The 14,983-nt window shown below is 49.0% G+C and overlaps 2 protein-coding genes across 2 annotated transcripts in view; one reads left to right on the top strand and one right to left on the bottom strand.

Moving 5' to 3' along the window:
- Positions 1-14,983, top strand: part of cv-2 (crosveinless 2-secreting protein) — a 274,346-nt gene that overhangs the window by 114,536 nt on the left and 144,827 nt on the right. Inside the window, exon 3 of the mRNA XM_037427162.2 lies at positions 1,583-1,665. Coding sequence (XP_037283059.1) covers positions 1,583-1,665 — 83 coding nt within the window. The remainder of the gene's footprint in view (positions 1-1,582; positions 1,666-14,983) is intronic.
- LOC142775282 (uncharacterized) overlaps positions 1-14,983 on the bottom strand; it is a 79,944-nt gene that overhangs the window by 20,043 nt on the left and 44,918 nt on the right. The window lies entirely within an intron of this gene.

The following is a 14,983-nucleotide window of genomic DNA, read 5'->3' as shown; positions in this document are numbered from 1 at the left end:
CCCGCTACGCGGCCCGCCCCTCCGGCGGCTTTGAAACTGAGTTTATGCTATAGCAACGTTGCCCCAAGTCGTTGTGCCTGCGTTACAAAAAAAAAATAGAAGAGGACCTGCCAAGGAGCCAACCCAACCTCTCTCACAGCAGCGTTCAGTGTCAAAGCAGTTTCATACCACACCTTTCAACATTTATTGAATATAGGTATACCTTGCTGAAGTTGGTGACCTGTCTATTCTGTTCGACTGTGAAACGGTGAAAAACCGCGCTGTCATTTACGTGGCAGATACGCTTGCTTTTACACGATTGAGTCCAGTGCTGCGACTTCAACATGTGGTTTGGGTCTGAAAGCAAGAAGGAAGAAAGGAGATAAAATGAAAATGCTTCAAGAGAGATGAACGAGTTCGCGCAAGAGCGTCTTCCATTTCATAACCCAGTTATCGCATTAGAGGGTCCTTCCGGACCACTCTGTCCTGTCCCCGAGGTACCGCTTTTTTGCCTGCTGGGCATGTGCCAGCCTCAGGAGGGGCTAAATTCGGCCCATTTCTTTTAATAAGCGTCACTGAGACTTGTCCCAACCACGCTGTCAGCAACGAGCAGCTCGTCACCGCTGTTGCCGACTCGACGTCGTGCATCATCATCATCATTGTGCCGCCTTTACGCGGTCATCGTCTCTTCATTCGAGCAGAAGATGGCTGGCGACTGAGTTCTGATGGTTATTGATTTTCTTTTCGTTTTTTTTTTTCTATCATGTGGTATGTCGCACTGTACCCACTTATTTCGTGAAGATGTGATCACTTTACTGGGTTCTCTATAATCGCTTCCGCAGTGTTTCGTACACATGACAGAAACAAGCAAGCAAACAAACAAGCAAAAGAAAGAGTATACTGAAGCTCCTCGTGCGTGTGCGCTAAAGTTTCAGTATGCAGCAGAAGCAACTAGTCCGTCTTTCCGTATTAAAAAGAAAGAAAGGAAGAAAGAAAGAATACGTTACTCCAAGGGGAATAATAATAATAATAATAATAATAATAATAATAATAATAATAATAATAATAATAATAATAATTTGTGGGGTTTAACGTTCGAAAACCACCATAAGATTATGAAAGACGCCGTATTGGAGGGCTCCCAAAATTTTGACCACTTGGGGTTCTTTAACGTGCACCCAAATCTGAGTTCACGGGTCTACATCATTTTCGCCTCCATCGAGACTATGAAAATAATGTTTCCGTAAATTATGACATCTATATGAAAGAACTTTGATCTTCTATTAGGAGTGGCGTGTAAATGTAACTTGTTCAATTGAAATGGTTTTCGCTCTACCACATATTAGTGGTGTCAAGTACTATACAGAATTTACTTGAGAATCAGACCACTTATCACAAGCCACTTCTCTGTTTGTTTGTTTTTTTTTCTCTCTATTTGCTGCTTCCCCACCCTCCTGTTAACGAGGGATGTTGTCTTTTTTAACGACCTTGTGACTGACGTTATTTATAAGTCACTTCGAGCAGCTGGTTACGGGGCAGTGCGTGATCTGCGAGAGTTTTGCCTTCTGCTCGCGTAACGCCTCTTTTCTCTGTCTCCTTGCAGGAGATTCGATCAAGTGCCTCAACGAGGGCGAAATAACGTACGTCCCTGGCATCTCGACAAAGTGTATCACCTGTAAGTGCCAGGTAGGCAGTGCTTTCTTGCGTGCGTACTCGGGCTTTCCCGTTTCTCTTGTTTCCGGCTTCGTGCCCCAGTCGTGCCTTGTCTGGGCCGGTCGACGGAAGCCTGCAGGCTGTGATTGTGCTTAAGGGCACAGCATAGCAACACGTCTGACCTGTATATCATTAGTCACTGCATAGCTTAAAAAAATAGTGCCATTGTGGATGAAGGCTAGCTTTTATGGGTTTTTTTTTTTTTTTTCAGCGAAAGTGGATTTTTCTGGGCATCATTAATACAACATCAATATTTATTTCGAGTGATTCTCGTTTCTATACACTGTCCTGTGATGCTACGTTTCGTGATAATTCTGGATTCGTGTTACGTCACTGAAATTGGAAGGCCCGATTGGTCAGTCCCCATATGGCTGAACGCGTTGCCGCACGCGACGAAAAAAAAAAGTAATAAAGAAACAGCGGGTCATTGTGTATTCATATATTTATGTACGTGCGTGTTTTATCAGTTGCGCTTAACCGGGTCCACGTTCTTGCTTACTGCGTGGCACGCTCTGAAGTGCTGAGTGACTGACAGGAAGTGTTAATGTTGTTTTTTACGTTCGTTCATTTGCTTTACTGCTATAGCTCGGACTTCATATTGCTATGAAGGAACTTCCAATAAAAGGAAATGTTACGTGATTGGTGGGAGGAGGGGGGTATAAATTCTGCTCCACATTGTAGGTGCTGTGGACCATGCCATTAAGCGCTATCTTGACTGCCGAGGGCTGCATGGATTCGGAACAGTGGCTGTTTGTAAATAACTTTTGCTCGACTTCAAGTTCCAGTGTAGGCGTAATGGCAGTTCTCGCGTATACGAAAACATTCAAAATTGTGGCTGTCATCCTTCCGTTTTTTTTATTAATAATTTTCGTATATTGCTGAAAAATGCGCGTAATTTTTTACTTGTGCGTTTCTTGACTTCATTCCTCATTACAATTTTTTTTAGTCACCTGCGCTTATATTCAATGGCTTGTACGCCAGAGTGGTTCTATATATACATTCCCGAAAAAACGGGACACATTACTCAGGTTTGGTAAAATTTGGCCCTTTTTTTATTCGTACGAAATGTATGTTCCAGCTAAATCATCTTACGTATACGGCATTTGCTTCATCGCATTGTTTTTTCTACAGCTTTTCGAGCTAGAAATGCTGGCGAACCTCTGTGGGTCCCATGTTTCAGATGCACAGGGCCCTATTTTGGGGCCTATTGCGTTGCAGCTTACCAATATTTCCGAATGCTTCCAAAGTTAATATTCGTTGATTGCAGAGTTTGCAGAGTCAGGCACTGCATTTGTCTAGGGCTGCTCAGGTGCTCTTCTACCTATATGCTACGATAGTGCTTGCCAAAGGTCATTCGGTCAGGATGTAAGCCGCTGTTGATTCCCTCGGAGCGCCCACTCGACATACCTTCCGTGTCCCGTATATCACCACTTGGCCCTTTTGCCCAATCCAAAGAACACATGCTAAGTTTTTACACATCATAGTCAAGCACCTAAACAGCATTTCGTCAGGATATTCGCCAGCTACGAGAATTGCGCATCCCTTGCGGAGCATCCACCAGCCACAGGCACGCCTTGAAGTACTTGCTATATCAGAAAGATTGGCCCCCTCCCAGAGTGTAGAGCGTTACACCAAGCGACACTGCCATCTATTAATACATGAGACATACTCAGACCGAATACAGATATCTACTGAATGGTATATATATATATATATATATATATATATATATATATATATATATATATATATATATATATATATATATTTATATATATATATATATATATATATATATATATACGAGATACTTCATGCAAGTGGGTGATATTCTGCAATTCATGGCAGCGATTCGAAGTTTGCAGTTTGCCATGCGTAAGAGGAATCATGAGCAACTGGTGCATGAAATAAAAAAAAAACGTCACCATAAAGCTCGAGCAAGAGGACATGATTTTATTCATCACTGGCTATACCGGGACATAACAGTGTTTCTGGGAATCAGTTAGCCCACGATGCAGCCCGCTCAGCCCATGAACGAACCAGCGTGGTTCCGTTCGAGCACTGATGCGGCAAGAGAATAATGTTTGCTTGCTCGCACGCCCGTTGATGTCATTATGGCGATATCACCAGATGATCTGCACCTGCGTGGGTTTCCAGCAGCGGCGCTGCCGCCATTATTGTTGGAGTATTCGGGGCGCTTCTGCAGGGGCGGCTGCTTGCTGCATGCTTCAAGTGTTTTGGCGTTTGGCACGAATACTCGGTGCATAAGACGATTCAACGCGTTGAAAACTTGAGTTTAGACTTGTTGTGGATAGTATTGTTTCGGGCTTCACTGCATATTGTTGCGTTAAGGAAACAAAAAAAAAGGCGGCTGAACAGTGCTTACATGTGGCCTGGTCATCTCGGCGTGTTGATGCTCTTGCGTTGCTTCCCTGAATTCATGCTGTTATTAAAAAAAACGAAAATTTAGTCCCTGTTGTCATGCGAGCAAACATCCTCTTTATATAACGAACGTCAGCACGCGAGCGGTACAGGTATATAGGCAGAAAAGAATTTCCCCAAAATCTGCGATCCGAAGGCGGGAAAAAAACAAAGCAATGGGACGAAAAAAAAATATAAAAGCTTTTTCCACGTCTTTTTCGTCCTAGAAGCTCTTTTTATGTACACTGTGTTGTCAACGCAGGCCTTTGTGATGCGTTACACGTGAGTAACTATGAAACGATCCCTGCTACCTTGGGACGGCGACTGGCCACATGCCGTTTGAAAAGTTTACCCTCGCAGACATGTTGTGAACGGCAAAATATATCTTACTGCACAAGGAAGGCACCAGCCAGTATAAGGATGTATATGGTGACACACACACTGCGGCGGCAGAATAGGGCGACGGCCTCAGCGGATCGACGGCTCGGCACCGAAACTGCAGTGCGCCCTCGGGCACATAATCTTTGCTACCGCTGCTGCCGCTTTATAAGGGTGGCAGCTTGGGCTACTTGTTATGGCATGGCGATAGTTATAGCGCGAGAACAAAACGACGACACAGAGTTCGCGTCCTTCTTGTCTCTGTGTCGTCGTTTTGTTCTCGCGCCATAACTATCGTCATGCCGCTTTATGTCGCGTTCGTGATATCACATGTTGAAAGGAATAGGGCTATTTCAGTGGCCTTGTTGGCTGTGATGCTGGTACGGCAGAGTTTTCGCCCTGCACTGCATGGCGTGCAGCTGCAGTGTATGCACGTACAGCACACCCTCGTAAGCATCGTTTGTATCACAGCTCTCATTCAAGCCGGTGAGAGGTCCGTTTAGGTGATCTCTGTGCTGTCCTGAAAAGACGTTGTGCCCAAATTGCCACCGCTGACGCTGATCGCCGTGCCAAGGGATCAAGCCCGCGCGGCGTCAAGTTTTGCTGCCGCTGATCGGCCCATCGGTAGCGCAGAAAGCTTGTCGCGATGCAATATTGCTGTATTTAGAGCACTGCTAAACTATACCATGCGTTATGTCATACACACTCAACTCGTGAACACATTGAACTACACGTTGGAAGAGCGCGGTATTTGCCGCTCCGCGCACTTCGTTCATTATGGAATTTGGTATCCTTTGAAAACATGTAAAATATTCGAGTCATTTCGCCCCGCCACGGTGGTCTATGGCTAAGGTACTCGGCTACTGACCCGCAGGTCGCGGGATCAAATCCAGGCTGCGGCGGCTGCATTTCCGATGGAGGCGGAAATGTTGTAGGCCCGTGTGCTCAGATTTGGGTGCACGTTAAAGAACCCCAGGTGGTCTAAATTTCCGGAGCCCTCCACTACGGCGTCTCTCATAATCATATAGTGGTTTTGGGACGTTAAACCCCACATATCAATCAATCTCCTTTCATCTCTCTCTTTCTTTATCTCAAGCAGCAACCATATCGAATCGGCAGCATGGCATATCTCTTAAAAAGCAAGAGTTGGTAGTGATGAATTAATGATGAAAATCGTAGCGATGATTTAGTTAAGGTCATATTTGCGCTTTTTTTTGTTAGTATGTGAAAGGCAATGAGGGAACTTGAAATTTTTATCGTGCTTGACGTATGTTTCTCTATATAATACAAAGCATAAAATGCTCGCGCAACAAACCAACGAATTCGGATGACTTAACAATTGGAGATGCCACAAATGTCACTGATTTTACAGAACATTAGCTTGCAGGATATTCAGTCGACCTATCTGAAGCACAGATCACGCCGTCGGGAATTGAACTTTGCAGTAACAGCCTGATCTTGTAGATGCACTAAACAGCTCACAGGAGCAAAAACTAAACATATGTATAGATGACAGAACACTTAATGTATCACTGGCAAAGCGTAATGACTCGAACCAGCTCGCTATATCCGCAGCAGTCCGCGGAAGCGCTGTCATTAATACGGAATCAAGTCGCTCATAAAGAGGCGTTCGGTGCCAGTCATTACGACGGGGTAGGTGTATTAAAGACCTCGCGTGCGATGGGTCCGGGCATATGTGCTTAATCATAGTGTGACAAGAAACCTGAGAAGGAAGCGCTATCAATCACAGCCGTCGTCGACCAAGTGTTGAGTGCATCGGAAAGCAAGAAAGACGGCTTAATTAGCGCTTGCGATCGTCTATATTCCTGAAAGGGGCATGCGCTGTCAACTCGTGCGTTTCCTCGTTTCAACACAGGGAATAGTAGTGGCGTACGAGCATGGCAGAAGCTTTGTGACTACGAAAAAGCTTGTCGGGTGCAAACGTGGCCGGAAAAATATTAGCTCAATACTTAGGCGGAACAGCGCAACTTAGGGCTCCACCGCGAAATGTGCCCATGGCACATGGTGCAGAAGTAGTGCAGAGCTCTGCAGTATAGCGAACACAGTGGTACGACCCCGCTGTCCAATGGCGCGTGCGTAGCTTATATATTAGAGAGTTTTAGTACTGCGGAATGGTGCATCACGCAAGCGCCTTGCGTTACGTGGCGTTGTTTGCCACTAATCGGCTTTTAGTACGCCGTAGTACCCGCGTACGTAACGAGCGTGAAGCGTGTTGCGTCATCTGGTAAATCAAAATAGAAGTACGTGTTGTTGACAGCCAATAAGAGCCAATCCAAGTGTTATAGCCAGATTATAGCCATATTTAAGGCCACAGAGCCGGTCTGTGCTTGCCTTCGATGCCGCCATTTTGCAAAACGAAGTCTCGCTCTGTCGCGAACTTGTTCGAGAGTGGCGCAATCATCTCATACGTACGCACGCACGCATCTCATGCGTGCGTACGTAGCGACTGCATACGTAACGCGGTACGTGCGCGTTGCGGTCTGCGCATGCGCACTACGCAGAACGTGGCGTCCTTACGTACGCAACGCCACCACGTACGCAGCGTACGCAGTACTAAATCTCTCTATTAACGCGAAGATGTGTCGGTATGCACCTGCGCGGTGAATGCAGAGCTCTGGCCTGGGGCAGGTCGAGAGCCGGCAATGCGGAAATGTGCGTGCCGCTGCCTTTTTCCTTAATGAGGTTGCCTCGCCTCTAATTGCGCCGGGAGCGACGAGATGTCGCTTGCAGCGGCCCGTCCGCGGCCGAACGCTCGGCTCTGTAATATTTCAGGCACTCTGTGTTGTTCTTCGGCTGGATGCGGTCGAGATTCGGCCCGCGAGTGGCGCCAGCCGAGCCAAGGTTGAGTTCGCATCGTCGCCCCCCTTTCTTCCCTAGTTCCGCCGAGGGGTGGGGAGAGACGCTTTCGTCGCCGTCGCGCGCTTTGCACGCGCATAGTGGCCCGCAATTGTGTTCCACTGGCGCAAGCACCGACGACAGCTCGTCGCGCCGCGCGGGCCGGCCGCTTTCTTGCGAGCGCGTCTCAAGTGAGGAGCCGCAGAAGCTCAGCTCTGCAGCCAAGACCCGAAGTGTTGCCGGAAGTTGCAGCGCTGTTGCTGCTCGCCCTCTTCCACTTTTGTTCTCAGCCTGAGATTGCCCTCGAAAGTGAGTCCATAGAGGTACACAACTCAGCTAAACACAATCGAGCCTGGAGATGGAAGTTGGGTAGACTGACAACCTTTTTTTTTTTTCCCCTTGCAGTGAGGGACATGTAATGGTAACAATAACGATGGGCACTGCTCTGGCTTTCCGGAAGCACGACGGCTCGTTTAGTTAGCTCGGCATTACCACTCGTCAAGAGTTTACCGACATGGTTGCGGCCTCTTTATTTTCATCTGTCGGTAATCCATTTTCCGCGTTCTGGTTTTCTTCCAAGCTAGAGCAGCAAAATATTCAGCGCATATGAAACGCCTCAAACTTCGCACCAACACCGAGAGGCATGGGAGCAAGCAGGGAAAGAAGAAAAATTAAACGACCCGGGCACAAGCGGTGCCTTCGCTTCCCTTTGACAACAATAACACTGCAGAGCGGTGATAAACAGCAAGGACTTCGAGCGTCTCTCGTCCTGTCAAATTAGCGTATACCTTTCCAAAGGTAAAAAGTTGCTGTCCATCAATGTTACTGCGCTTGCAGGTAGTCTGAAACGTTTTATTCGTTCTCAAGGGTGTCGCGTGCCTCACTCAACCCGCTTAGGACTCGGCGTGCGAAGCGACATGCGCAGCGTGTATACGTTTCTTTCGGCATTCTTGTCGACGCGTATTGTGACAGTCCGTTGCCGCATAGTGGAGGAAAGCGCGGCAGCAGTCGTGGACAGTGACGCAATTAACGCCTGCGCGCCATAGGCGTGCCCATACTGCTGCTGGTTTCCGCCGGGCTCGCCGGAGGCAGACGCGTCACTTGTCGGACGCCATATTCTTTTTTTTTTTTTTCGCTGCTGGCATCTGCGAATAGCGCGGCGGTCGAGGACGCCGCCGCTCGCTGTTCCTCCAAGACATCCTCGGGCGATCCGCACTGGTTGGCCAACCCTGGCCACATGACCCGCTTTTCCCGTATACATACCGGAGCGAGCAGCGCCGATTAATCACTCTCTTCGACCTCGCTTGGAACGAAGTTCACGCTAATGTTGCTCTTTTATCATCATATGCACACCGCGCGCATGACGCCTCCGACGATGACAGTGTTCCTCGACGTGCCATAATTTATCAAAACCCGAATAAGGCGTGCGCGTTTCCGCGTTTGTCGTTGCGTGAGGCATCAACGTCTGACTCACTCGCGGGTTCCGAGTTTGTCATGTCTGTCGGCTGGTTTGGTTGACTTGATAAAAGCATCGCCGGCATAACTGGTCATGCGTATTGCACTTCTATGATCCGTATACGACCAACCAACAATGCCAGTAAAGTTTTGCAATCTAGTGTGTAAGCGTTGTTCACGCACCTGTCGTTCTTGAAGCGTATAGTGTCCAAGGGCGCACCGCCCATTATCTTCGCCCCAAAGTCGTCCTTGAAAGGTTATGACGTGTATACAGGCGAAAAATTAGCCTCGAGTCTCCTGAAGCTTCAATGATTGATTGATATGTGGGGTTTAACGTCCCAAAACCACTATATGATTATGAGAGACGCCGTAGTGGAGGGCTCCGGAAATTTCGACCACCTGGGGCTCTTTAACGTGCACCCAAATCTGAGCACACGGGCCTACAACATTTGCGCCTCCATCGGAAATGCAGCCGCCGCAGCCGGGATTCGAACCCGCGCCCTGCGGGTCAGCAGCCGAGTACCTTAGCCACTAGACCACCGCGGCGGGGCAGAAGCTTCAATGCGAACACTGTGATAATGAAAGAAATTGTGTTCTATGCAACCGAGCTGCTTGCATGCAAACGTGACGTTCGCTCGTTTTATAGTATCCGTGGCAAGTAACACGTATACGTCTTGTTTTGTGTAACGCCATGCATTACTCAGTGAAAACGAGGTGGTATACTCTGGCGAGGCAATATTAGTGAACGTAAAACGTTACGTTTGGTAGCGAGCGTGTACGCACCACTTTTGGTCGCAGCATCGGTGAACTATACGTATAGTCACAAAAACCTCGGCGTACTTAAACCATTTCTAACCTACAAAGCTGAACATTGGTTAAAAGAGCTGACTTCGTATTAGCGATTGCCCCCAGAAAGTGCACACTGAATTCGCTGGGGTTATCGCGCTTGCAAGAGCTGTTTTTCACAGGGTTGATCTAATAACACGCTGGCACACTCCAGATTGAACAGATATGTACGAACTCTAGTATCTACTCGGCCTAGTTGGAAACGGTTCATCCTTGATTGATATGTGTGGTTTAACGTCCCGCAACCACCATTTGATTATGAGAGACGCCGTAGTGGAGGGCTCCGGGAATTTCGACAGCCTTGGGTTCTTTAACGTGCACCCAAATCTGAGCACACGGGCCTACAACATTTCCGCCTCCATCGGAAATGCAGCCGCCGCAGCCGGGATTTGATCCCGCGAGTCTGCAGCCGAGTACCTTAGCCACTAGACCACCGCGGCGGGGGATAGTTCATTCTTGAGAAGCACGAAGGAAACACGGGGCGAGTATGATATACACGCAGGACGGGCGCTCACGAACCCCTCTGGTGTGTATGAACTGCAGATGTCGAAGAAACATCGTTAGCGTCTAAAAATAAAGAACTGAAGATATTTATCAACAACCAAGCATTTAGTTGAGAGATAGTCAAGAAAACTTACAAATTCAACATAAGGTGGTAAAAATCTCGCATGCACTGCTCAGACATCCCTACGTGTGGTTTACTTACTTTTAGAGATAATTCGCCAGAATAGGGGAGTAGTGAATATTGCTAAATATAGACGTCAGCCTTGACGTCTCGTTTCGAATCCACTGTTTTAGCTCGAATGTTGGGGGAAGGTTAATGCGCTTACACGCAACGTCCGTTTCGCTGCGCCGAAACCAGGGAAGGCTCTGCCGCAATGACTTGTTCAGTGCCCGGTACGGCGGGAGGATGGGGAGAGGGTAAGGTGCTTGTAATTCGATAGGCTGTTCTTTTTTGCTGCCGGTGAGTTGGAGTGGAAATTCCGCGCCTACGAGCGGCCCTCCGGCAAGTGGCGGAGATCGTAATAGGCGGTTCACCGGCAAAAGAAGACCCATTTTCGGTTCCCCTCGGAGGGACACGGGCGGAATTCCTCCGCGTAACTCTTTGTCTGCGCCTGATTTATGCGCACGGCCAGCGGAGGCATCCGTTGCCCCCGTCTCTTTTCCGCGCCGCCCTTGGTCCTTCGTATTTCTCATCTTGCCAAATAGACGACGCCGCAGACTGCGCGGCGCGGCGTAATGGAGCCGCGGAGCGTACGTTTTACGGCTCGCGCGTCTCCGGAGGGGAGACGTGGGAACGGACGCCGGGTCTCGCCCTCCGGCGTGGCTTCTTGTGTTAACACCTGCTCGTCCCTTTGGTGCGGGGCGGAGCTTCGCCGCTTCGGGGGCCGTTACACGTGGCTGAGCGCCGGTAGTATGCACGGCGTACGCTTTCACATTCAACTTTTTTCGAGCTAGAACAAATCAGCCAGTAATGTTTCAAGGTCGGAAACGCGAATAGCTTAACCGGTTCGTCACTATGTCAGTAGAACGTGTTCTTGGGGAAATTCAAAAACGGATACTGCAGTGAAAGAAGGGTCTGATTCATCCAGTCTTCCTTCATGGTCTTAGCTGTCTCAGCTGCCCAATTTAAACAAACGTTTTAAAGAGGTGGAGCACAATTCACAATGCTGAACTGGCCATAAAGAACACTCGCTGCATTCGTTGCTGTATTGTCCTTTATTATACGGACCTATAGATCTGCATATTTATGTACACTCTATGTAAACACTCTGCTAAAATCGACAAATGGTGGTTGTAGGGACCTTAAAAACCAATTAATAGGATAAATAGTCGCCAACCACATTATATGCACATGCGGCGTCTGTACAGACTTAATCGGGGCTCGAGACCACTCCTACATGTAAGCGCAAGTTCGCTGTCACCGGCGCATCAGTTGCCAAAACGGACTTGACAAACATTGTTTCATTTCGTTTTTTAGGAATCGCTGGTCCTACTTCTTTCTCCGTTAACAAACCTAAGTCAGTCGGCCGAAGACGTTTTTCACGTTCTCAGAGCGCGAAAAAGGACCACGAGCACTGGTGCCCTTCGCAAAGAACGACGACCTTCGCGGTGGACGCGTGTGCGATGACCGCCTATGCCAGTGACCCATTGAAGGGGGCACTCTTAAACGCACGGCTGGCGGACCCGGGTGGCCGCGCCGATAGCGGCGACGTCCAGCTGCGGTTGCTACAAGCGCCGAAAATGCAGGCGTGGCGACGTCCTCTGGACGGCTTTTGTCTGGTACGATCGCGAGAGCATCGCTCCGCGTCGTATTCCGCACCGGGCATATTTCTCTTTATGAAGGCAACACACGCATGCGGCTACCTTTCATTTCGCTCTTTTCTTCCATAACAGGCAGCCTTTTTTATTTATTTTTTTGTTCCATCCTACGCAGAGGTTATAAACACAAGCCGAGCTTGTTTATGTATCGGCGGCCTGTTTCTCTTTGCTGTGCGTAGAGGAGGAGCTGGAGGAGGGAGTTTCGGAGAATCCGCGGCGAACTTCATATATGTCCGAGAAAAGAAAAAAAAGAAAAGAAGGGGAGGCTCCGCATAAAGATATCGACAAGATAACGCGAGAGAGCGCGCGGCCCCTTAAAGACGCGGTCGGCGGGGGAGGCCCTCGCTTATCGGCCGCGTCCGGCCCTGCATGGGAACGGCGCGAGTGGCTGCAGCGCGCTTTTACGGGCGCCCTCCCGCCGGTAAAGGCGTGCGCCAGAGGGCCGGCGTCGCACCGATACCTGACTAGAGGAGCAAGGGTCCGCCGTCACCCAAACACAAAAGGACGCCGGGAAGAGCTTGTGCCTTCCCTAAAGCTCTTCCCAAGTCCACGAGTAAGTTGGCAAACAAGCACGGCGCGCACACGATATTTTGTATGACATCTATACAGCAGGGCGCAGAGTACGTCTCCATCGCGCAAGCTTGCTGCGAATTAACGCCTGAACTAAGGGGCATAACATTTATAAGCTTGTAGTTTGTCGATCTAAACTTACTAACGGTCGCGGGATAACCGTGGAAGTTGGAGGTATCAATAACGCTGGTTGCGACATCCTGGGACGCAAAGTTCAACGAGAAAAACCGAAAAGGCAATACTGCAGTGATCTAACACATTCCAGTGTTGTAAACTATTGTAAGTGACACAATCGCTATCGCACCATGGTTGTCAACACAACTCGTGCAGTTGTCTATACAGTTGACGCGGTAAATTTCTTTGTCTGGTGTTCACACTATAAAAGGCTGTTGGCTATATAGTACTACTTGCATATTTAGGCAAAGCAGGCGAAACCAGAATGTCTGCGCCACTGTGGACGTTATCGAGTTTATCGAAAGCAAAGGGACGACGTATGTCACGTTTCAAATTATTTTGATGCGAAGTTTTAGAGGAACGCCGAGCCATTCAGCGATTAGGCGTTAAAGGTCACGAGTGCGTTACCGTTATCTGTCTTTATTTCTAGAAGCCACGTTCTACAGTTTCAGGGACGGCCGTTAATCTGCAGCGAAACATAGCTGGCATTCTCTGCGAAGGCCACGGCTTCCGTGAAGAGGACGTGTCCAAGGATGCAGCCTCATCACGAAAAGTGCGTGGTCCAGTCGACACGTCACGCAGCTCATTCGATGAGGTCATTCGCGCGTGTGTCGTGCTTAGGCGCAAAAACAACGATAAAACACTCGCATTGTTGCGCGACTGTGGTAAGACGTAGTTCCGAGCTCGAGACGTTCCAGTCCAAGTAACCTGACATCTGCGGACATGTGATAGTATGCCATGGTACAATCATATCTAAGCCAAAGAGAAAATTGTAGGACATAAGCGATTAAGCAGAGGGAGCCCGCCTTGTCGTTCCTCCAGCGGTTCTCCCGTCTCCGATCGGACCTTTTGGATTCAATCATTAATCTACGAAGATGAAACCTCTCCTGCAAAGTTGTCCTTTGCAGCAATAAGGATACGTTTTCTTTTCTCGGCTCCTTGGCGCCTGTCTTGCCCCGCCACGGTGGTCTAGTGGCTGAGGTACTCGGCTGCTGAGCCGCAGGCCATGCGATCAAATCCCGGCTGTGGCGACTGCATTTCCGATGGAGGCGGAAATGTTGTAGGCCCGTGTACTCAGATTTGGGTGCACGTTGAGGAACCCCGGGTGGTCGAAATTTCCGGAGCCCTCCACTACGGCGTCTCTCATAATCATATGGTGGTTTTGGGATGTTAAACCCCACAAAACAATCAAATCAATTGACGCCTGTCTTCATTGGATAAGCAGCGGCCGTTTTATACTTGAACTTCGCGCAGGTTTGCGTAGCAGATGACTGGTGCGCTGCGAATGGTTGCTTTTGCGGCACGGTGGCGTTATTGCAAAGTATACGGCTAAGGAGCTCCCGGCGGGACAGTGCATGCTGGCCACAGAACACCTATGCTGGCCTCCTGAAAGGGGCAGGCTATAGCCTCGAGCTTTGCTTCACTCTCGTTACCCTCGCGGCCGTATGCACGCTTCGCTGCCAGGCAGCCTGTTCTGTCACGTTTAGGTTAAGCTGCGGTGACGGGCGACGAGGAGGAACACGAGAGCGTGCGCTTGGCAAATGGCCTCGCCGGGCGGCGACGGTGCGCAGCCAAAGAGCGGGTGGAGCCGCGCTGTCGACACTCATTCGGCTCGCCGTGCGCCTCGAGGGCTTGCCCGCCGCACGATCCCTGCGCACGCGGCGCTAGGTGACAAGTCTTGGCGTGCGAACCACATGAACTCCGGCAATGCCGACTCTTGGGCGAAGGAAACGAGCTATTTGCGCGCGCAACTGGATGCCGTCTTCCTACCGTGTCTCGGTTTTCAGGCGAAAAACGCTGTGCGCGTAAAGAGTTCGTGGATTGAAATGGCATTCGGCGAAGCAGTGCGTGGAAGGACGCCGTTGCCACAGAGAGTCTGAGAGCGATCGTGTTTCGGAACGCGTCAAAAGAAAGCATTTTTTACGGCTGTGAAGCCGAAACGATTCACACCATTACCATTTCATTGACGGAGGTGTTCCGTAGCGTCTGACACCGTAAGCGTCTAATTTTGTAAAATGGGCATGTGGGCTGTCTCATAGGGCGAATCGTGACATTTGCGATCTCGTCGCGACTATCGAAAAGAGGAGACAGAAAGTATTGTAACGCAAGTGAATGTTTACAGAAACAAACCTGTTTAAACCAAATACAAAGTATTGTCATGTACGTTTTTCTAGACTTCTCAAATTTACAGGTGTGTATATTACGCAGCGACGGATTCCAAACATGTTATTTACTGAATGGAAATGTTTCTCGTGTACATACTCGGACA

Source organism: Rhipicephalus microplus, chromosome X, assembly GCF_043290135.1.
Source record: "Rhipicephalus microplus isolate Deutch F79 chromosome X, USDA_Rmic, whole genome shotgun sequence".
Classification (NCBI taxonomy): Eukaryota; Metazoa; Arthropoda; class Arachnida; order Ixodida; family Ixodidae; genus Rhipicephalus; species Rhipicephalus microplus.
The sequence above is the reverse complement of the archived record's forward strand: the minus strand, read 5'-3'. Positions and strand labels throughout refer to the sequence as shown.